The following is a 24364-nucleotide window of genomic DNA, read 5'->3' on the forward strand; positions in this document are numbered from 1 at the left end:
CGGCAATCCTGCTCTGACAAGAATCCCTATTTATAAACTGTTCTTTGGGTATGTCGCAGAAGAAACAACAATCACAACGGATCTCTGGATAGCAGACACTTCGTCTTCGCAAGTACCATACATATTGCTCCTCACCCTTGCAAAATAAAGGTCGAACTGTTCCACCTAGATCTATTCAGCTGTAGTTTCTGAGCAGCCACACATTCACTCCCTCACTTTCCATACCCCTGTATGTTGTACTTCTACTGATTAAGGAGCTCTTCATTCTGTCAGATGCACCATTTTTGGGACTCAGCTGATTGCTCATTACTTTTCAACAATCTAAGTCATAACAATCAATTCCTTGTGATCCAGCAGATGCTTCTTTCTGCATCTCCCATATGGTGCACTAAATCTCAGGCAAATGGAGCAGCAAGATCTCAAGGTGACAAGAACGTGTAATTACATTGGGACAATTTAAGCAGCACCATTTCAATAATAAGTGTAATAGTAATAGCGGTGGCACAGCGGTTAGCATTGATGCCTCAAAGCACCACAGACCCGGGTTTGATTCCCAGCTTGGGAAACTGTCTGTGCAGAGTCTGCACATTCTCCCCATGTCTGCGTGGGTTTCTTCTGGGTGCTCCAGTTTCCCCCAAAAGACAAGCTGGTTAGATGCATTGGCCATGTTAAATTGTGTCTCAGTGTACAGGTGCCAGAGTGTGGCAACTCAGGGATTTTCACAGGATCTTCATTGCAGTGTTAATATAAGCCTTACTTGTGACATTAATAAAAAAACTTGAAAACTGTCAGAACACGTACTCTGGAGTTCATGAAATCCCACACTCTATCTTGAATTCACTCAGGCTAACAAATAAACTCTCAAAACTCTAAACTCTAATTTCTCAACCCGCAAACAGAAAACAAAACTGTTTATTGATGAAATGGTTTGATCCGATCTTGTGATCAACTGGTTTCTGTATGCTATCTTCCTCAAAATAAATGTTGTAATAATTTTGGTGAGAATGTCAAAGGAATAAGACAAAAATAGATAATGAGAACACTGTCGCAATCGACCTGACTCAGAACAAAGACTCTCTGTTTCTTTGTTCAAACTTGTCCAAAGGGCCTCTTTGCAAACCCAACGACCGTCAATACTTCCTGAAGAGATTGATTGAGCTGCAACTTAGTATTTTTTGCCCAGAAGATGTGAATTCTAATTAATCTTATGAAAACTTCAAGGGCTACAGAAACCAAAACGACAAGTTAAATCTTCAGTTTTTGTTCAATCTGATGATTTTTTTCAGTAAATTACCAACACTTATTTGTTAACGGCTATGTTCACCACTAATTACTTCCTTGAAGTGGGTTAAATTTGCATATTTTAGATCTTAGTCTCCTGGATAAGTACAAGACAAGAATGTATAAATCTTTGTTTTTGTCAAAGTTGATTACAGGCTAAGTTTGTTTAAAAGTCTAGTCTTATCCACTAATAATGAGAGCAAACAAGGGTTTGGATGCTTTTTCTTGGAGTTTGGTACATTGAGTGTTCTAATATTCATCTTCAGCACATGCTGCTAGCTTGACTATGTTGCATTTCAGTTCAATGCTGGAGGCATTTCATTTAGTCAACAATAATGAATGAACCTAGTTCTCCATTTCTGGACATGCTTTACACTTTGTTGCTTTGAAGGTTTTTAATGGGTGTCCTTTCTTTTAGGTCCTTTGACAAGCGAGAAGCGTGGCAAGGTGATGGAAGTTGGAACATCGGGCTTTTGATGTAGGAAGCTTCATTGACAAGGCAGCACTCTAAATGCTACAGTATGCAATATAAGCCAACAGGTGAGAAGGCAAACACAGCGCACATTCATGAATGCAGCAAACACGAACAGCCGCACTTTTCAGAGATGGATCAATAGCTCACCAGCTACATGACATGGTTTAATGATTAGCAGACAATACAAGAAACCTCGGTCTGCTCTATTGTTTCACCTGTTCACAACCTAATATAAATCAAACAGGACGGAATAATGTTAAGAGAACAAGCATACAGACACCACCTTATTAAGGGTTTCTTGTACCTAACTGCCAGACAATGTAATCCATCACGTATCATGCTCCACTCCTATGAAATTTTATGTCCTGCTTAGATTCATACAGGACGTTTCATGCAAGTGACGGTAATATAAAAATTTTCAATCATACTATACATCAGCTACATGTCAAAATATATTAGAATTTCAAACTATAAAGCAGCACAGAAGATGAAGGGTCACCTGGTAGTCGCAACATAAATTATAGGCTTGATTTGAACTGGGTAATTACTGCGATATTTTCTGTGAAAATACATGGAGATGCAGCTTAGACTGAAGCTGTTATTTAATAGAGAGGAGCAATTAAGAGGATGGTGCACAATCTGGTGACCCGACTTGCTTCCCTCACATTCCCAGGCCACTGGAACTGTGTCTCTTTTCCAGATATTCCAGCCTCCCCTCCTCTTCTGCTTTTCTGTTGCTGATCTATCTGTATTTTTTCTCGACCCGACTACTGGTTCTATACTTGTCTCGTTATCAGTTCGCTTTGCCTTTTGCCATCATCTCTATCGGCGTTTAACCAGTGTTGCCTTACTGTCTTCACACGACCACAAATCTCTCCTGTTGTTCCTTTCATGTCTGACCTTTTCCCTTAGCTCACCAATTAGTGGGAGAAACCTGCTATCCGTGGAAGCAGACCACCTTTTGCCGGCTGAAATTAAAATTCTGGCTCGGAATATATTCCTTCCGTTGCAAGATTTTCGCCATCTTTGCTCTTTTCCAATGTCTGAATTATAATTTGATTTACAAGGAGTGGCTGGGACATTTTTCCATGCAGTGTGGGAGGATGAGGGGTGACCCTACAGGGGTTTATAAAATCATGAGGGGCATAGATAGGGTCAAGAGCCAAGATCTTTTCCCTAAGGTAGGGGAGTCCAAAACTAGAGGACATAGGTCAAAGGTGAGAGGGGGAAGGGTAAAAAGGGACGTTTTTCACATAAAGAGTGGCGTGTATATGGAATGAGTTGCCAGCAGAAGTGGTAGAAGTGGGTGTAATTACAATATTTAAAAGACTATTGGACAGGTAGAAGGATGGGAAAGATTTAGAGGAATGTGGGATAAATGCGGGCAAATGGGACTAGTTCAGTTTTGGAAACCTGGTCAGCATGAACAAGTTGGGCCGAAGGGCCTGTTTCCATGCTGTATATCTCTACGACTCTGTAACTACCCTCCTCCAATTCTGGCCTCATATTTATCCCTGATTTTCATTGCTTCATCATCAGTAATTACACCTTCAGCTGCCGAAGCCACGAGGTTTGAAATTCCACCCCTCCCCCATCCAAGCTCCTTTGTCTTATTCTCCCTCTCACACTCCTTAAAGATCGAACTTGCTAAAAAGCTTAACCTAACATCTTCTCACATGGCTCCACCAGTCTCTGTTGACGTTCCTGTGCAGCGCCTTGCGACAGTTTATTGTGTCAAAGTCGCATGGTTAAGTTGTTGTTGTGGTGTGCATGCATCATTGGCTTTGTTTGGGTTCTGTCTGAGCATCGAACCATCGGTCTGAGGTACTTTTCACAATGACAGAATCTAAAAAAATCCTGGACAGTCCAGCAAAATGTCATGTGCAGCTGTTTGTGCTTAACTCCACTTGGCAACATGACCCTCGAAAGGAGAACAAGAAACAAAGAAGATAGGAGCAGGAAGAGGCCATTCAGCCCTTCAAGTCTGCTCCTCCATTTATCACAATCTTTATTGATTGTCCAACTCAATAGCCTAATCCTGCTTTTTCCCCATAGAATTTGGTCCCATTCGCCCTAAGTGCCATATCTCTTGAATACATTCAATGTTTTGGCATCAGCTACATCCTGTGGTAATGAATTCCACAGGCTCACCACTCTTTGGGTGAAGAAGTGTGTCCTCATCTCCACCCTAAATGAATCCTCAGACTGTGACCCCTGGTTCTGGCTTCCCCCACCATCGGGGACATCCTCTCCGTATCTACCCTGTCTAGTCCTGTTGGAATTTTATAAGCCCCTATGAGATTCCCCCCCTCAATCATCTGAACTCCAGTGTAAACAATCCTGATCTAGCCAATCTCTCTTCATACACTAGTCCCGCCATCTCCAGACTCAGCCTGGCAAACCTTCACTGCACTCCCTCGAGAGCAAGGACATCCTTCCTCAGAAAAGGAGACCAAAGCTGCACGCAATACTCAAGGTGTAGCCTCACCAAGGCCTTGTATAATTGCAACAACACATCCCTGCTCCTGTACTCAAAACCTCTCGCAACTAATGCCAACATACCATTTGCCTTCTTTACTGCATGCTGCAGTTGTAGAATAACTACAGTGCAGAAAGAGACCATTTGGCCCATCGAGTCTACACCGTCTATCCAACAGTGCATCTTACCCAGGCTCTACCCCCATGACCTCATGCATCTACCTCACTTATCCCCCTAACTTACACATCTAAGAGGCAATGCAGCATGGCCAATGGAAGGTAATAGCCCAGTGTTATTATCACAAGCCTATTAATCCAGGAGCTCAGCTAATGTTCTGGGGACCAGGGTTCAAGTCCCACCATGGCAAATGGTAGAATTTGAATTCAGTAAAAAAATCTGAAATTAGGAATCTACTGATGACTATGAAACCATTGTCAATTGTTGGAAAAATCTGTTTATACTGTATTGTCTTGGGGATGGGTGGGCGGCATGGTGGCACAGTGGTTAGCACTGCTCCTTCACAGCTACAGGGACCCAGGTTCGATTCCCAGCTTGGGTCACCGTCTGTGTGCAGTTTGCATGTTCTCCCCATGTCTGTGTGGCTTATATTAACACTGCAGTGAAGCTACTGTGAAATTACCCAAGCCACCACATTCTGGTGCCTGTTTGGGCACACTGAGGGAGAATTAAGCATGATCAATGCACCTAACCAGCATGTCTTTGGAGTGTGGGAGGAAACCAGAGCACCTGGAGGAAACCCACATAGACACGGGGAGAATGTGCAGACTCCGCACAGACTGTAACCCAGCCGGGAGTCGAACCTTAGTCCTTGGTGCTGTGAGGTAGCAGTGCTAATCACTGGGCAGCTCGCCATTGGGATATTCTGGTCCCACCAATATCTATGTGTGGCTGGCCATTGCTGGGGGAACCCACCATGGGATATTGCCTTCATCAAGACCAGAAGATCCTGTTGGCAGGAAGGCCTGGAAAATCCTGTGCAGAATCTCGAGTATTCTTCATTTAATAGAGCCAAGGTAATTCTCACACATGTGATGAAGAATAGACCACACCACATTTGAATTCCATTGTTAGCCATGTATATTGTTGGTTGCACCATCAGCCACGTGGGCTCTAAGCTTTGGAATCCTCTTCCTGATCATTATTGTCCTACGACTTCTTTCCCCTTCTTTAAGATCTCCTTAAAATCTATCTGCTAACCAAATTTTTGATCATTTGTCTAAATATCTACTTAAGTGACTCTGTACTAAAATATGTTTGATGTTGCTCTTGTGAAAGATCCTGGGGCATTCAAAGGTGCTATGCAAATACAAGTTGTTGTTATACTGTTTTTGATTCTAGCACGATATTAAAACTGTTTGTTCTGTGCTCCAGTAGGAAAGAAGATGGCAATGTGGGAATCATTTAATCCTTCCAAATCAACCTCAATCCTGTCGCAATGCAATGAAGGATCTGCACCCACATGAGATGCTTAGCCAAGCGGATGATACTTGAACTGAGATCTTGCTTTTGCAGCAGAAGACGATGCTGTGAGCATATTAAACAGGGTACAACAACAACATGCAAGCATTTTGATAGCTGCTGATGGACTTGATTGCACTAGTTCCATGAATGCCCCCCGATAATTTGCCAACCATCACAAAATGTACCTCTGAACCCAAGGGAAGGCAAACTGTTCCAGGCCAGGGTATGCCATTAGTTGGCATGGCGTACCAAGCACCCTGCAAAATCAAATATGAGTTCAGTTGGTTCCTCTGCTTGCTCCTCATCTCAATACTTAACCTAATGCTTCCTCTTCAAGTTCATGATTCAAATTCCCTCAGGTTGGATTTTTTATTAAGTTTTTAAGGTTTATTTATTAGTCACAAGTAGGCTTACTTTAACACTGTAATGAAGTTACTGTGAAAATCCCCTAGTCACCACACTCCAGTGCCTGTTCGGGTAGACTGAGGGAGAATTTAACATGGCCAATCCACCTAACCAGCACATCTTTCGGACTGTGGGAGAAAATTGGAGCACCCGGAGAAAACCCACACATACACGCAGAGAATGTGCAGACTCTGCACAGACGGTAACCCAAGCCGGGAATCAAACCCGGGTCGCTGGCGCTGTGAGGATACCATGTCAACCGTCCACCCAGATTTATCTCTATTGTTGATTGTGGTGGATGGAATGAGTGACTTTGATTTATTCCCAGGAATTTATAGCACCTATTCTGACATGTAGAGCATGTAGAGCAAGAATAATTGCCTGAACGACTATTGTTGCAGTACATTTTCCATGACACCTTGCTTGAATGGGTGCTTGCCAGTGAGATTGAGTAAGCGATTGCATGAGCCAGCTGAGATCAAATAGCATGAAAAGCCTGGTATTAGTACCCAGTTCAGGGGTAAAATAGGCTTCACTCTGCCTCCTGTCTCAACGTAGTATATTCAGAAAGAATGCTTCCAATGGTGCGGGAGTCCAGAACTAGGGGTCATACTTTAAGGATAAAGGGTAAACCTTTTAGGGCTGAGGTGAGGAGAAATTTCTTCACCCAGAGGGTGGTGACTGTGTGGGATTCACTCCTACAGAAAGTAGCTGAGGCTAAAACATTGTCTGATTTCAAGAAGAAATTAGTTTAGCTCTTGGTACTAAATTGATCAAGGGATATGGGAGAAAGGCGGGAATCAAGATATTGAATTTTGATTATCAGTGATGATCAAAATGATTGGTGACACAGATCGAAGACCAAATGGCCTACTCCTGCTTCTAGTTTCTATTTTTCTATAAGCCTGATATTAGTACCCAGTCAGGGGTAAAATAGGATTCAATCTGCCTTCCGCCTTTATGCTGTCAGCTCCAACAAGAAACATGTCAAACCCTCATACTTGCAAGCCCTTGTGTGAGTACATGAACATTAGCTAGACTTTATCAGAAGGATGATGCAGTGGGACTGATGAAATTACGGTCGGTTATTTAGACATTGCAGGATATTTAAATGTGAGAAAGAGGCAAAAAGATGGTATTGGAGAAGTTTCGCCTGATGCAGTTAAAGATATCACAGTTATTTGCCTGACATATAAAGCTGACATCATCTCCAAATGATAGCTTTCAGCCATTGCCTCTGTAGCTATCAGTGGTATTATGTAATCTAACACAAACGCAGTGTGGGTGTAATTGTGGCTTTCAAGTTGTTCAATGCGTGCGAATTAAGTCAGGCCATAACTAGGATTTTCCATTTCAGTCCCAATGGGGTTCATCCAGGGGTGGCATGGTGGCACAGTGGTTAGCACTGCTGCCTCACAGCACCAGGGACCCAGGTTTCATTCCCACCTCAGGTCACTGTCTCTGTGGAGTTTGCACAGCCTCCCCATGCCTGCGTGGGTTTCCTCTGAGTACTCTGGTTTCCACCCACACTCCAAAGATGTGCGGGTTAAGTTAATTGGCCATGCTAAATTGCCCCTTAGCGTCAGGTAGAGTAGCTAGTAGGGTAAATATGTGGAGTTATGGGGATAGAGGCTGGGTGGGATTGTGGCCGGTGCAGACCCGATGGGCTGAATGGACTATTTCTGCACTGTCGGATTCTATGATTATGACTGACCCCACTAATAGTTTTCCAGGAGGTGAAGTTTCCCCAGAGAATTTCCTCCACTCGCTTCTTCCAGAGTAGAGCAAAAACCCTCTGAAGCATCACGACTGTAAACTTAACGTGATTGCCAGATATTGCGATATGACTGATGTGGATATACAACAACCCACAGACCTGATGGGCACGAACATTTTTGGCTAAGGTGAATCTAGAGACTGCGGACAGAGAAAGAATGATGGCAACAATGGATTTCACAACAATGGCAATATTGGTTTTAAAATGGCTATTCTGACTGAGAGTTAAGCATGCTGGGATTTTTGGTCAAGTTATAATTAAAACCAGATGCAGATCTGAGCCATGGCCTGGTCTGGGGACTGTGACTTGAAGATTCCTGAATTGACAAAAGTTTTTACTTTTGAGTCGACCAAATTTTATTGTCTTCAAGTGAAAGATGTAAAGTTTGAATTAAGCATTATGGTATCGTTTACAAGTAATTTCATTGGTTGTTCAAACCATGTGATCAGTTTCTGGTTACGCAATTGGCTGGATGACAGAGAATCTTCTGGAAGCAAAGGAAGATATTTATAGATTTAAAAAAAGTGTGCAGTCCTTTGTTTTCCAATGATAACTCCATAGAGTTTCATCATCATAAGAAGCATGCCCTGAAGGAATTCTTCAGAAAAGGCCATGGAGATAGATTCTACATTGGGGATATTCTTGGTCAGAGTTTTCCTAAACCTGGTCGTGTTTATTTTCAGTTAAATGATTAGTTAATGTTCAATTAAGAGTTAACATTCAGTTCGAGTTAATGTTGAGTTAAAAGTTAAAGTTCAGTAAAAGAGTAAGTGTTGCAACTGTTTGAGTTGGTACCTAAAGTACTAAATAAAGGTGGATTACTGAATAAATTAAAGAGTCGGCTCATGTTCTTGCTTGGAGGATGTTTATATTAACGGCCGAGAAATAAGAATGATTTATGGATTGGCAACCTCAAATCCTTAATAGATGCATCCAGGTCATGGAGCATCATGGGACATTAAACTTCTTGATTGACATAATGGAATGAGGGACTGTGGGATGGATGGTCTAGTTTGTACTAGGGGAATGAATGGGAACTGACAGAATTGTGCAGAAAGTTCTCACTTTCTCTGGCTAGATAACCAAACGACCCAACCATCCTAACATTTTAGAAGAGGAATTTGGAAGCACTTTGGAAGATTTAAAAGAGAGGTGGGTAGGAACTATGAAAAATGTCTAAAACTGTTTAAATTACCGACGGGGGTAGCAGAGGTAACCTGACATAAGCAAGCAGTTTGCCAAGATCTCTGCATCTTCTCTGCAAGTCATGTTTCACCCATAACATCAGGGCATGGAATATTGTCTCCTCATCTGGGACATTCACGTCGTCACTTACGATAAGCTTAAGGATGTCATCTGCAGGAAGCAGCAGAAATTCCTGATTTCTAATCACATCCATAATATGTTCCTGTAAAATGAAAAACAAAAACCATTCTAAGAAAGGATGGTTTAGCTCAGTTGCTCATTTAATATACTCGGATACACACAAGTTTCTTGTTCCATCCACTGTTGCTTAAAGACTGCAGGCTATGCAGAAACTCCAGATCATAATTTTAGGATTTTTACCTCCAACACTTTACTCATGTTTGGCATCAATGTTCACGCCCCACATTGGGAGGGACTGTATATCAGTGGAAAAGTCACTGAGCTAGTATGCCAGAAGACCCAAGCTAATGCACCGTGGATGTGGGTTCAAATCCCACCACAGAAGCTGATAGAATTTAAATTAATTTAAAAATCTGGATTGAAAACTAGACTCAGCAACGATGACCAAGGAAGTACCATGGGTTGTCATGAAAATCGATCTGGTTCACTAATTTCCTTTAGGAAAGGAGAACTGCCATTCTTCCTTCGTGTCACTTACATGTAACTCCAGATCCACAGAGCACAATTGACACTTAACTACCCCTCTAAAATGGTCTACTCAGCATCAGCTCAATGGCAATTAGGGGTGGATAACCAATGCTTGCCTTGTCACTGATGCTAAATACAATCTACCAGTGGTAATTCTGGTGCATTTTAAAGGACAACACGATGACACTATGGTTCACACAGCTGTCCCATAGCGCCAGAGATCCGGGTTCAATTCCCAGCTTGGGTCACTGTGTGGGTCTCTTCCGGGTGCTCTGTTTCCTCCCATAATCTAAAGATATGCATGTTGAGGGAATTGGCCATGCAAAATTCCTCCTTAATGTCAGGGGGACTAACCAGGGTAAATGCATGTGGTTATGGGGGTAGGGCCTGAGTGGGATTGTGGCCGGTGCAGACTCGATGGGCCAAATGGCCTCCTTCAGCACGGTAGGATTCTATGATTCGCTTCACATATTGAGCCCTTGCTCTACAAGCCAATGTGATTTCACACATTTCAACATCAGGGCAATTATTTGTTAGTTCAAGGATCAAACAGAAACACTTCTTACTGTATTTCAGCTTGCTGGATTGGCCTCCTTCACAGTACATCAAAATGGTGACATCTCTGGAGTGGTGAGGTATCAGAGTGGACTCTGGTGTATGGATTTTCATAATGCCAAGTAGATTAAGCTTCAGAAAACTTTGAAGTGCTGAAACCCTCATCAATGCCTTTGGCCTCTTCAACTCTCCATATATTTGAGCTCATCAACAACTCTACTGGCTGTACCCTGGCCAGTGCCAAATCCCACTCACTTGTCACCTTTATGCACGTTGACTTGTACAGGCACCCAGGCCCACAACAGAGTAGTATTAAAATTCTCGTTCATGTTTCCAAATCCTATCCTGTCCACATCCTTCCCTTTCTCTTCCTACAACCTTCCAAGAGTTCCTCCAATTCTGGCATTCCCCATTTTGATTGCTCCATATTGGCAGCTATGCCGCCAGCTGCCTGGATCCTACACTCTGGAATACCTTCCCTGGACATCTCCTTTCGTCTATCTCTATCCCCTCCTATTAGATGTTTCTTAAAATCTGCCCCTTGGACCATGGTTTCAGTCACTTGAGTTAATATCTGTTTAGGTAGCTGAGTGACAAACATTGTTTGATTATATTCCCATAAAGCAACTTGAAATGTTCTACTGCATTCAAGGTGCCGTCAAAATGCAAGTTCCTGTGATGTGAATCATTCCTGACTTATAGACCATCTCCGTACCATCCCTTCCTGCTCCCAAACGATTAAAATTGACTCATTATTCAGAACATCTCTCCATGCTTGAACCAGGGCATGGCTCTTCCAGAACACTCACTGTTCAAATTAATTAATTTTCCTGCTGATTGCAGAACTCAGAAACATAAATCAATAAAAGAGCAGCATCTATAATACATCACAAAATATAAAAACTCATTCTTCACCACCCCCGTCATTTCCCACTTGATTTCTTCTCCACAGTCACTTGTGATTGCCTTTCTAGCTGCACATGTCGACTGCAGGATTCTGGCTCCTCCACAGAATACATAATTTCTATTTACAAAGTTCTCTCAGCAAAGGTTGAGGAGTTCTTGCTATATCTTGTTGTGTAGGCTTTGCACAGCAAGGAGACAAACCTAGTTATTTTCACTGCTCTGAAATGCGGTTCCCCGGGGTGTTTTGCCAACAGTAATTTTCTATCATTCCTATGCTGTGCAATTCTTTATGTTTGGAGAACGCATTCATTGTCATTGCTACTGTGGCTCTGATTTCTTCATGGCTGTAATCATCTTCTGACAAGGTACTTCCCAGACACTTATAATAGGGGGAGATGATGGCCAAGTGTATTATCGCTAGACTATGCATCCAGAAACACAACTAATGTTCTGGGAACTTGGGTTTGAACCCCGCAGGTGGTGGAATTTGAACTCAGTAAATAATATTTGGAATGCCTGATGACCATGAAACCATTGTTGGAAAAAAACCATCTCGTTCACTAATTTCCTTCAGGGAAGAAAATCTGCTGTCTTTACCTGGTCTGGCCTACATGTGACTCCAGAGCCACAGCAACGTGGTTGACTCTCAACTGCCCTCCAAGGGCAACTGGGGGATGGGCAATAAATTCTGGCCATCCAGTGACATCCATATTCCACAAATGAATAAAAACAAATTGTAATAGCTGTTGACCATTTATCTTGACATCTACTTTCCTACAATTATTTCTCTGAGTCTTCATAACTTTTAGCTTTTTTCTTCACTTGCATTTGCATTTCACCAACTTTATTCATTCAATCCATAATTTATGGATCTTCTGCTGTGTTAGCTACTGGGGCCTGCTCAATGCAATGTCCTAACTATGTTCAGGGTTGTGGGTTCTAACAAAAAAGAAAAGATGTGGCTTGATTCAAGCTAACAACGACAGATTTATTCTCAGACTTCTTGCCTGTACAGAGAGTAAACTGGAAGTTAAAGCAGGAACCCGTGCAACACCCTAATGACATCATCATCAAAACATGTGATCAGATCTTAAAGCAACCATGCAACCACTTCCATGTATAGCAGTCAATTACATTCACCAACTTATCTCCAACTTTGACACCTTTCTGTACACCACCTAGTGATTGTTTTATCATGGTTACCATATAGGAGCAATGGTGATATTCGAACATTGTCTCATTCTGCAGCAATAGCACCATATTCAACTGAATCAACAACTGTTCCAATTGTAACAGTTTGTCCTCTGTACAAAGCTACAATTGTTTTTTTTCTTCTAGAAAATTTCTCCAATCAACTCTCATCACCTCCAGCACTAGAATAGCTTCATTGCCAGTTCATCTGGATCAGAAATCTTTTCATAGTTCAAAGGGTGTGTCCACACTTCTTGTTGGTATTATCTGTTTCTTTTGCTTAACGACAATCTCATTACTGCTATAGCCTCTCAAGTCTTAAGATAGAATAACCAAGATTGTGAGTGGAATGTCTTTCTGTGTGGAGCCAAAACAGGGGGCTGAGAAAAGTGGACATCCAAAGACTGGGAATTTAGTGAGATGTGTCTCTGGAGGAGGATAGTGTGAGGTTGGAGAGAACACAAGAGCAACGAGGTTCTCAGAAGGAGGAAAGGTTGCTTGTAAATATCATCAAGAAGAAGGAACAAGAAGAAGGCTGGTTAAACTCTAAGCATTGCTTGCTAACGAAGGTGAATTGAGAACGATGATGTTTGATAACTTGAAACTGAAAATGGGAGGTTCCTAACAGCAACTGATGAGGAAAGACCATGACGACAAGGTGAGAAATTAGGAGGAGGCCTGACTCTAGACTAGTGATGGGCAAGCTCGGCTAGTGAGTGGGCTGCATGAGTGGCCCTCCTTCATCTCAGTGGGCGCAAGATTGAAATCGGGCTTGATCAATAACCATGATCCGATTAATAAGATTAAATACATTCAACACATGACAAATATTTCATGTTGAGTTACACAAAGAGCAAAGAAAATAACAGCACAGGAACAGGCCCTTCAGCCCTCCAAGCCTGCACCGATCATGCTGCCCGACTGAACCTTGCCGGAGACCATATCCCTCTATTCCCATCCTATTCATGTATTTGTCAAGACGCCCCTTAGAAGTCACTTTCGTATCTGCTTCCACTATCTGCCCTGGCAGCGAGTTCCAGACACAAAAATATATCGAAAATATATGGAAATTGTCAATCATTTTTATATTAATGAATTATCATCAATTTCAAATGATGAAAACAAAAGAAGTATTTACACCGTGGGCGCAGAGGGAACACACGACTCTCACTGTCAGTGTTGTGAGCAATCAGCATGCATTTCACTTCACTTGCCCTCACTTTATACGTAAATCACTTCAGTCATAGCGGTAGGAAAAAAAATGTGGAAGAAAATGAATAAATATCAGAACCCTGCACAAGGAAAATTACAGAAACCAAAAGAGAAAATGCTGGAAAATCTCAGCAGGTCTGGCAGCATCTGGACGTGGGCAACGGTCAACAAAATGCCTCGTGGGCCCCCATTTAAAACCCAGATCAGCTGCATGCGGGCCACAGGTTGCTCACCACTGTTCTAAACAGTAACTTCTGCTTCACTTGTCCTGTTTACTTCATGCATGGGACATTTAAGATTCTGGCACTGGCACAGTTGTACATTATCTTCAAAGAAAGAACATGTAAGTGGCTCACAGTGAGACCTTCTTCTTCTTTTCCGTACATGTCACAGAAACCCAACTGTACAGAAGGAGGCCAGTCGGCCCATTGAGTCTGTACTGACCACAATCCCACCCAGGCCCTATTCCCATAACTCCACACATTTACCCTGCTAATTCGCTGACAGGAGGGTCAATTTAGCACGGCCAATCACCCTAACCCGCGTATCTTTGGACTGTGGGAGGAAGCCAGAGCACCTGGAAAAAACCTGCGCAGACACGGGGAGAATGCGAAAATCCACGTAGACAGTGACCCAAGCCAGGAATTGAACCCGGGTCCCTGGCACTATGAGGCAGCAATGCTAACCACTGTGCCATCATGCCGCTTCTGAAAGGAAATATTGTCCTCATTTATCCTGCCTCAGTGTACTTGCGGACATTTCAGCCTAGATGACCCTTCGTTAGAGCTCTGATGAAGGATAATCTAAACTTCAAAAGTTGGCTCGGTTCTCTCTCCACAGATACTGTCAGACCTGCTGAGATTTTCCAGCATTTTTCTATTTTTTCTTCAACAGCAATAGTTTGCCTACTTCCACGACATTTCCACAGCAGATGCCATTTCCCTGACCCTGCACTCAACCCTGGAGCACCTAGACAACAAGGACACCTCTGTCAGACTCCTATTTATTGAGTACAGCTCAGCCTTCAACACTATTATTCCCACAAAACTCATCTCCAAACTCCGTGGCCTGGGCCTCGGCACCTCCCTCTGTGACTGGATCCTGGAATTTCTAACTCACAGACCACAATCAGTAAGGATAGGCAACAACACCTCCCCCATGATCATCCTCAACACCGGTGCCCCACGAAGCTGTGTTCTCGACCCCCTGCTACACTCCTTACACACCTATGACTGTGCTGCCAAATTTCCCTCCAATTTGATTGGGTTATATTTACGACCTTGTTGATCAAGAATCTATTTCTCTCTGCCTTTATAAATATTCAAGGCCTCTGCTTCCACTGTCATTTTTGGAAGAGAGTTCCAGATACTCACAACTCTCTGAGAGAAAAGAATCCTCCTTGTCTCCATTTTAAATGAGCGATCTTTTATTTTCAAAGAGTAACCTCTCATTCTAGATTCACCAATAAGAGGAAACATCCTCTCCATATCCAACCTTCAATATCTCTAAGGATCTTAAAGGGGGGTTTTAGAGCAAGTCACCCTTACTCTTCTAAACTCTAATGGATACAATCTTAACCTCTCCAATCTTTATTTACAAGACAACCACCCCATTCCTGGTGGGCTGGTAAACCTTTACTGAACTGCTTCTGGGTGACACAGTGGCACAGTGGTTAGCACTACTGCCTCACAGTGCCAGGGACCTGGGTTCTATTCCCAGCTTGGGTCACTGTCTGTGTGGACTCTGCACATTCTCCCCGTGTCTGCGTGTGTTTTCTCTGGGTGCTCCAGTTTCCTCCCACAGTCTGAAAGACATGCTGGTTAGATGCATTGGCCATGCTAAATTATCCCTTAATGTACCCGAACAGGCGCCGGACTGTGGCAACTTGGGGATTTTCACTGTAACTTCATTGCAATATTAATGCAAGCCTATTTGTGACAGTATTAAGTGAACTCTAGTGCATTTACATCTTTCCTTAAATGAGGAAACCAATACTGCACATAATCCTCCAGTTGTGATCTCATGGCCTACTCTTGTTCTACATTCCTTCCTTCTTTGCCAGGAAATAGTGAGGGCTGACAACACTCAAAAAGAGATCAAAAAGATAACTAAAGATTGTAAATTAATGTTGGGTGTTGGAGAATGACCAGGTGGTGAAGTAGAGAGTAGGAGTGAGGGAGGGGAACATGGGCTTGTGCAAACAACCGTTGGGTGAAAGTGGGCGGAATTTTACCCTCCTGCGTGCCACAAGAATTGCAGTATGTGGGGACACAGACCATGAAAAGGTCTGTGAGAGAGTTCCAGAGACTCACAACCTTTTGAGAAAAAACATTTCTCCTCATCTCTATCTTAAATGAATGATTTCTTATTTTTAAACAGTGACATCTCATTCTAGATTCACCGTTTATCAGATGGGATTTTCCGAACTTGGGGCGAACACAGTCGGAAAATCCCATCCAGTGTGTCCAATGTAATGAACTGGAAGGAAATCCTTTGGAAAATCAGATGGACAGGGTCTAAAAACAAAACCTTGCTGTCAATTAATACTTAGACAATAAAAACAAAATTGGTGTGTGACACATAACATTATAACCATTATTTTTTACTTTGTGCACCATCTAATGTCAAACATTTTGATCAAATTGTACTTAACCTTGTTGACACTTTTGCAATTACTCTCCTTTCGAGTCTGTCTTTGATTCTACTCAATTCTTTTCTCTCTTATTCTCCCGGGTCTCATTACTTTGGTTACTGTCTTCTATCTTGTTCATTTATTGGGTATACATTCACCACATCTTTTAAAGGATTGGTGGGAGCAGTTCATAAATCATAGTACAAAACTCAATAGGCTACTCGTGTTACTTAACACAGAATCCCCGGACTGTGCAGCAGATTCCTGGAATCCTGGAAGTGAAATCGTCACATTAATACCACAAAGACAGGCCGTGTCAAAACAAAAACCTGGCTGAGGAACATATCAGGGTGCAATATAACGTTGTTGTTCCTTATGCTGACACGTCCATCGGAAAACACTGGGATAAATGTATCATCATTGTATTCCGAATGGATTGCTCCCAATGGGAACATGGATCTGAGGATTTGGTTCACTAACTGATCTCTGAGAGCACTTTGCAATTAGCGTTCCTTGTCAGTGAGAATTAGTGCTCGGAACAGATTCTCTACAATTTAATTCACAATGAATAATTCTAGAAGACAAAGGGAGATTAATACTATTTTTATACTATAGAATTGAATACCTGGGTCTCCCAGTGTCATGGAGTCAACCCACTTTACCTTAAGCACTGTGCTGCCAGCAACAGTATAGGATTGCAAACAGAATCAGACAGTAGAGAAGAGGCCATTCAGCCCATTGTGCCTATGCTGGCTGCTTGAAAGAACTATCCAATTAGCCCCACTTCCTTGTTCGATCCTTGTAGCTCTGGACAGTTCTTTAGACATATCAATCATAGTTTCCATTTTCTTGTTATTGTGATTCCATGTGGATTATCGAGAGAAAACCTATAATGCTGGCCAAAGGCATTTAACATTCTCAGCCAGCGGCTGTCTATTCTCACTATCACTGGCCGTGCTGTCTTCAGGAGAGCCTTGGAAAATCAGCTCTTAGAAAAAACAGATATATGAGAATAGTTGTGGGAATCAGGGACTTCAGTGACATGGATAGATTGATGAAGTTGGCATTGTTCTCCTTAGAGAAAAGAAGGTTGAAAAGGTCCAATTGAAAGCCCTGGGCGGAGCAAACAGTATGAAACTGAAAACGGTTCCCGCTGGTAGAAGGATTGAGAACCTTTATCTTAGGTGATCGGCAAAACCACCAGGGGCAACATAAGGAGAAAAGAGTGAGATTCTCCAGCCTCCCAGGCACATGTTTCCCACCGGTGGGAGGTGGCCTGTTGTTTGCTAGCAGCGGGAATCTCTGTCACCCAAACATGTTAGGCGGGGGGCCAATGATCAGGCCACTGGGGAGTCAGAGGGCCAGCGATGAGGGGTTGTGGGGCTGGCCAGCGATTGAGCTGGCCAGTGACCGGGAGGCCAACAGTGTGTGGCTACTGCACATGCTTTGACCTTAGTGCTGACAGGTCAGCGCATGCTGCCGGCATCTCCAGCGAGAATAAGCCCTGCCCAGTGAATTTGCGTGAGATTCACATTAATGCACTCTGCAGTGCACAGACTATGGGAGATTCATTTTGAAAACCCCACTGAAAAAAACAGTGGGGGGGGTTTACTCCAGTTTCTATGCAAATTTTAAATTTTTTTGGGAGAATCATCCCCACAACTTTCAAGGATATGGGACAAGTGCTGGAAAATGGGATTAGCATGACTTTAGTGGTAGTTATCATCAATGCAGCCTTGATGGGCTGATGAGCTGCACTGTATGACTCTACGAACAATAATTTTCACTCAAAGGTTACACATAGAAATACTCTCATCAATCCAAAACTGGGCTAGGGTTTATAGATTGGTCGACAAGTAATACATATTTAATAATTTCTGGATGAAATGAAGAAGAATAAATGGCCAACTGGCCTTTCTTAAATGAAAACAAAGCATTGGGATGCTGGAAATCTGAAATAAAATCAGAAAATGTTGTAAAAACTTAGCAAACCTGGCAGCTTCAGCATTTTCTGTTTTTATTTTTGTTTTCCTTAAGCTTTGGCAGTAATTTCCTGTTGATAGTGTAGGAGCTAAAGAGGCAAAAGAAATCTGGTGATTAATTTTCCTTCTTGCTAAACACCCTACAGTGCATTGGTTTAAAGCATCTTCTATGCCAGGATGTCAGGGGTCTTTATATGAGGAACATCTTGATCTAGTGAATGAGGGGAAATTGTTTCCACTGGGGCATCGGTGACCAAAGGACGCAGATTATAACCAACTGGCAAATGAGGCTGAGGTGAGATAAGGGCTAGAATTTTCTGATGTTGTATGCCCTGCCGCCACTGCCAACAAGAATGGAGCATTTGGCGTTTAGCCATATCTTCATTCACAGCAGCGGGACTGAAAAATCCTAGCCGTGGGCGAGGTCGGAGGATTCTGTCCAAGGACACTGATTTGTTTAGGCAGTGAGTCATGAGAAATCCAGAAATTATTGAATATATATGACTTGTTGACCAATCTACAAACCCTAGCTCAGTTTTGGATTGATGAGAATATTTCTATGTATAACCTTTGAGTGAAAATTATTGTTAATAGAGTCATATAGTGCAGCCCATCAACCCATCAAATCTGCACTGATGATAAGGCCGTGTTACGTTCAGCTGGGGAAAGGTGGAGTGGCTCATCTCTTTTCCCACTCTTCTTTTGACTGTCACAGGTATTTCTTAAAAGTGATATTCCAGTGAATTATTAACTGTTCACCTGCTGTAACTGGAAAAATACACCAGCAGGCAGGTTTTCCTGAGTTTATTTCGTAGATCATGAAATCCTACAGTGCAGAAAGAGGCCCATCGATTGTGGCACCGACCATAATCCCACCCAGTTCCCATCTCCATAACCCCTTCAATTTACCCTAGCTAGTCCCCCTGACACCAAGGGGCAATTTAGCAAGGTCAATCTGCCTAACCCACACATCGTTGGACCATGGGAGGATTTTGGAGCACTTGGAGGAAACATGTGCACACGGGGAGAATGTGCGAACGTCACACAGACAGAGACCCAAGCCGGGAATCGAACCCTGCTCTCTGGTGAGGCAGCAGTGCTAACCACTGTGCCACCGTGCAGTGGGAACAGAGGATGTTTTTTTTGGAATTGTATTCGGAGGTGGTACAGTGGTTAGTACTGATGCCTCACAGCACCAGAGACCAGGGTTTGATTCCCGGCTTGTGTCTCTGTCTGTGTGGAGTTTGCACATTCTCCCCGTGTCTACGTGGGTTTCCTCTGGGTGCTCTGGTTTCCTCCCACACTGCAAAGATGTGCAGGTGAGGTAAGTTGACCATGCTAAATTGTCACTTTGTGTCAAGATGATTAGCAGGGTATATACATGGCCTTTTGGGGATGGCCCAGAGTGGGCCCAGATCGCAGGCTCGATGGGCTGAATGGCCTCCTTCTGCGCTGTAAGGATTCTATAAACTACCTATGACAGGCACAATGGGCCGAATGGCCTCCTTCTCAATGTGTGGCCTTAGAATGTTGACATCATGTCCAACTCATCATGAGCATGTGGATAAGAAAAGAATTGGAAAGGGCTATAAGACGATAAAACCATAAGACATAGGAGCAGAATTAGGCCACTCGGCCCATCGAGTCTGCTCCACCATTCAATCATGGCTGATATTTTTCTCATCCCCATTCTCCTGCCTTTTCCCTATAACCCCTGATCCTCTTATTAATCAAGAACCTATCAGTCTCTGTCTTAAAGACACCTAATGACCTGGCCTCCACGGCCTTCTGCGGCAAAGAGTTCCACAGATGTCTGAAGAATTTCCTCCTCATCTCTGTTTCAAAGAATCGTCCCTTTAGTCTGAGGTTGGCCTTTTGGTTCTAGTTTTTTCTACTAGTAGAAACATCCTCTCCATGTCCACTCTATCCGGGCCTCTCAATATCTTGTAAGTTTCAATAAGATTCCCCTTTCTAAATGCTGAGGAGCACAGACCCAGAGTCCTCAGCCATTCCTCACACAAGAAGCAGGGCACAAGAGGTGAAGATCATGAGGAAGTCCAAAGATCTGACAACAAAAAGTAATGTTTGAAACAATTTCAGAGCGTGATTCTGACTGGGACTTGAAACAGCAACGAATGAGAAGAGCAAAAATGAGGCTGAAGTGAGTATTTGACAGGTTCTTTGCGAGCTGGGATGACAAATTCCTGCAATTTGTTTACCTCAGCCTTCCTATTTTTATTTAAAAGAATGCTGCTTACAATTAATTTATTCTGCATCAGTGAGTAGCATGTGCTGTAATGGGCACTAGATCATGAGAATAATTAAGCTGACAAGTCATGAGCTCATGCATCTCATAGTTGGTACTCCGGGTTGTATATGTACAAATAGACTTGCAGGTGAAAGATAAATCTGTTTCTCTCAGTATGAGTAATAAGGTAACAAATGATGCTTTTTCCCAGTTTTTTTTCCCTCATTTTCATTTAATATTATTCAATAATCTGTGATTGATCGAAATGCAGTTTCTTATTTTTACTTGCTATCCTCATAATTTAGTAAAAATCACAGGATCCACACAGTGCAGAAGAGGCCATTCAGTCCATTGAGTTTGCACTGACTCCACGTTCTCTCCCCACCCTGTCTGAATAGCCCACCACATTTCCCATGGCTAATCCATCTCACCTACACATCCTTGGATGTTAAGGGGCAATTTAGCACGGCCAGTCCACCTAAACTGCACATACTTGGACTGCGGGATTAAACATGGCCACCCGGAGGAAACTCACGTGGAGAGAATGTGCAAACTCCACACGCAGACAGTGACCCAAGGTTGGAACCGAACCCAGGACCCTGGAGCTGTGAGGCAACATTGCTAATTGCTGTGCTACTCCTTTTCACCTATTTCAGAACAAATGGACATTTTTGAGACAATCTTTTTACAAGTGCGAATGAGCCATTTGGCCGTACAGCTCCAGGTTTCGTGGGTAGAGTTTGAGGCCCTCACCCAGAGGCACCACTCCCCAGTTTTGTTAGTGAGAGTAGGGATCAATATACATGGGGCATTGGGCCTTGAACGCCAGGTCTTATTGTCGTAGAGTCAGCAAGTGTAAGGTTCACAGATCTAACACCTTGGGTTAGACATAACCCTCACCACCAACCCGTAAGAAATTTACCACCCCAAAACTGGCAGAAATGGACATAGAATCAATACAGTGCAGAAGAAGACCATTCGGCCCATTGAGTCTGTACCACTAACAATCCCACCAAGACCCTACCCCCATAATCCCATGTATTTACCCTGATAATCCTCAGGGAAATTTAGCATGGCAAACAACCTAACTTCACATCTTTGGACTCTGGGAGGAAACCGGAGCACTTGGAGGAAACCCATGCAGACATGGGGAGAATGTGCAAACTCCCACAGGTAATCACCCAAGGTCGGAATTGACCACGGCTCTCTGGTGCTGTGAGGCAGCAGTGCCAACTGCTGTACCATTGTGGTGCCCCATGATTGCCCATTTCCACTGTAGCTCGAGCAGCCATCATACACCACTGGAAAGTGAGCACAGGGCTCGCAGAACGGAACTTTTCATTGGCCTCGGGCGAGATTTCACAAGCCTCACCTCGCTCATATTGGGTGGAATTCTGCACTGTAGCCCAGCCGAGGAGGAGCAAACAGGAATGGTTGCAGAGATTTTTAAGAGTGCTCCTCCAAGCTTCACAGAACCACTGTGACTCCTGTTCCACCTCTATCCTGAAATCAAACCCTTTGCCCATGGATTCTCTGGCCAGAGACCATGCCATGCTATTGGATAGATCCATAGAATCCCTACAGCACAGAAAGAGGCCATTCAGCCCATCAAGCCGGTATTGGCAACACTCCCATCTAGGCCCGATACCCTGTAACCCCACATATTTACCCTGCTAATCTCCCTGACACTAAGGGGCAATTTAGTATTGCCAATCCACCAAACATGTACAGTTTTGGAGTGTGGGAGGAAACTGGAGCACCCGAAGGAGACCCACACAGACACATGGAGAATGTATAAACTCCACACAGATATGGACGGGAGGCCAGAATTGAACATGGGTCCATGGCATTTGTGGTAGCGGCGCTAACCACTTTGCCACCCAGCTTTATCTAGAGAGGGACACCGATCACATTTTGTTTTTGTGATGTTTGGTTCAACAGGCTACATTTTTGTCCTACAACATTATTGTTCAAGTTTTCTCCTTCATGAAGGTGGGGAGGCCTTAAAAATAAAATATTTCTCTCTGCATTCACTGTCTAAATGCTTCTAACCAAGGTTGGCTTAGCCCATTATCAAGCTGACAACATGCCTTCAGTCGAAGCTCCGTCGTGTATTCTTTGCTACATCAAGGTGACACTTGCTGCCTCCATACAGACGGACCTTAGTGTTATCCATGGATCAGACTTAACTTGTTGCACTGATGTCACGTGTGGACAAGATTAAACCCAAAAGAACCTAAGCTAATGTGGCAGTGAGCACCAAGGGCACAATTTAATTTCTGCTCAAAGAACGGTTTCAAAGTTCCTTCAAAAAAAAATTCAAAAACAAAATTAGTAACTTGCCTCGCTGTCAAACTGTATCTCATTCACTCTGTGTATATCTTTGAGTGTATGTGTGTAGAATTAGCTTTAAATTAAGGGGTGGTAGTTATAGGACGGATGTCAGAGGTAGGTTCTTTACCCAGAGGGTGGTGGGGGATTGGAATGCCCTGCCTGCTGCAGTTGTAAATGCGCCTAGTTTGGGGGCATTTAAGAGATCCGTGGATAGGTTTATGGATGGAAAGGGATTGGTTTAGGTTAGAGGGTCATTGCTTTTTAACTGGTCGGCGCAACATCGTGGGCCGAAGGGCCTGTTCTGCGCTGTAATGTTCCATGTTCTATGTTCTATAATTATACAGATTATACAGAGCACAGAAACAGGCCATTTGGTCCCATTGGTCTAATTTGGTCCATATGAGCTTCCTCCCATTCCTTCTTTTCTCATCCTATCAACAAAATCGGCATGGTGCCACAGTGGTTAGCACTGCTGCCTCACAGTGCCAGAGACCTGGGTTCGATTCCTGGCTCAGATCACTGTCTGCGTGGAGTCTGCATGCTCTCCCTGTGCCTGCATGAGCTTCCCCCCAGTGCTCCTGGTTCTTCCCACAGTCCGAAAGACGTGCTAGTTAGGTGCATTGGCCATGCTAAATTCTCCCTCAGTGTACCCGAACAGGTGCCGGAGTGTGGCGACTGGGGGATTTTCACAGTAACTTCATTGCAGTGTAAGCCTACTTGAGACACTAATAAATAAACTTAAAAAAAGTCTGCTGTTGATTTATCTCTCACCTGTTTATCTAATTTTCCTCTGATGTGCCTATGCCATTCACCTCAAATATCCCTTGGACTAGCAGGTTCTGCATTCTCACCCACAATCTGGGTAAAGATCACCCCAACCAAACTTCTTGTTGGATTTATCGGTGACAGTTGGATTTATCAGTGGCTATCTTATAGTAGTTTGGTAGGATAGAGTCAAACCCTTGCTGAAGAGTGAGACATTGGGTAGAATTTTCCCATCCCACCAGTCATGGGAATCGTAGCAGCCGGGACACAGATGATGCAAAAATCCATTGACCTTGGACGGGATTTTTTGGCCTTGGGCTGAGTGCAGCTGGAAAATTCCCGCCCATATTGTCAAAGCTTTTCATCTCTCACTCATCAGGACAAATTCAAGAATACCAAATTTCAAATGATCACCGCAATTTATACAACAGGAAAGAATGACAATGATTGGTTAGCAAGATTGGCTGAGGTGCTGCCGTGGAGAACATATAAATTGTAACAAAAACAGAAAATTCTGGAAAACCTCATCAGGTCTGTTAGCTTCTGTGGAGAGAGAATAGAATCAATGTTTTGCACCTGGATGACCCTTAATCAGAGCTGTAAATTGTAATGTGATTTTTTTGAAATTTCATGTCTTTTTCCTTAATAAGTATAGGATAAAAAACCTCAGCAACATGTCTCTTTTTACAACCGTCCTATATTTACCACCCTTAACAAACATTCCTATTTATTCCATTTAATTATAATTTCCAGTAAAGCATGATCTATTTACAAGAAAGCATGGCT

The 24364-nt window shown here is 43.2% G+C and overlaps 1 protein-coding gene across 3 annotated transcripts in view; it reads right to left on the bottom strand.

Moving 5' to 3' along the window:
* The window catches only part of LOC145349525 (kelch-like protein 1), a 272619-nt gene that overhangs the window by 70144 nt on the left and 178111 nt on the right, over window positions 1-24364 (bottom strand). For 2 of the 3 annotated variants that reach the window (XM_080198093.1, XM_080198091.1), the window contains exon 5: window positions 9095-9307. The exons of the other annotated variant lie outside the window; for it this stretch is intronic. In XM_080198093.1, the coding sequence (XP_080054219.1) occupies window positions 9095-9307 (213 nt within the window). The remainder of the gene's footprint in view (window positions 1-9094; window positions 9308-24364) is intronic. 3 annotated transcript variants of the gene reach the window in all.

The sequence above is a fragment of the Carcharhinus amblyrhynchos genome, chromosome 10 (assembly GCF_965287045.1).
Source record: "Carcharhinus amblyrhynchos chromosome 10, sCarAmb.v2.hapA, whole genome shotgun sequence".
In the NCBI taxonomy this organism is placed as follows: domain Eukaryota; kingdom Metazoa; phylum Chordata; class Chondrichthyes; order Carcharhiniformes; family Carcharhinidae; genus Carcharhinus; species Carcharhinus amblyrhynchos.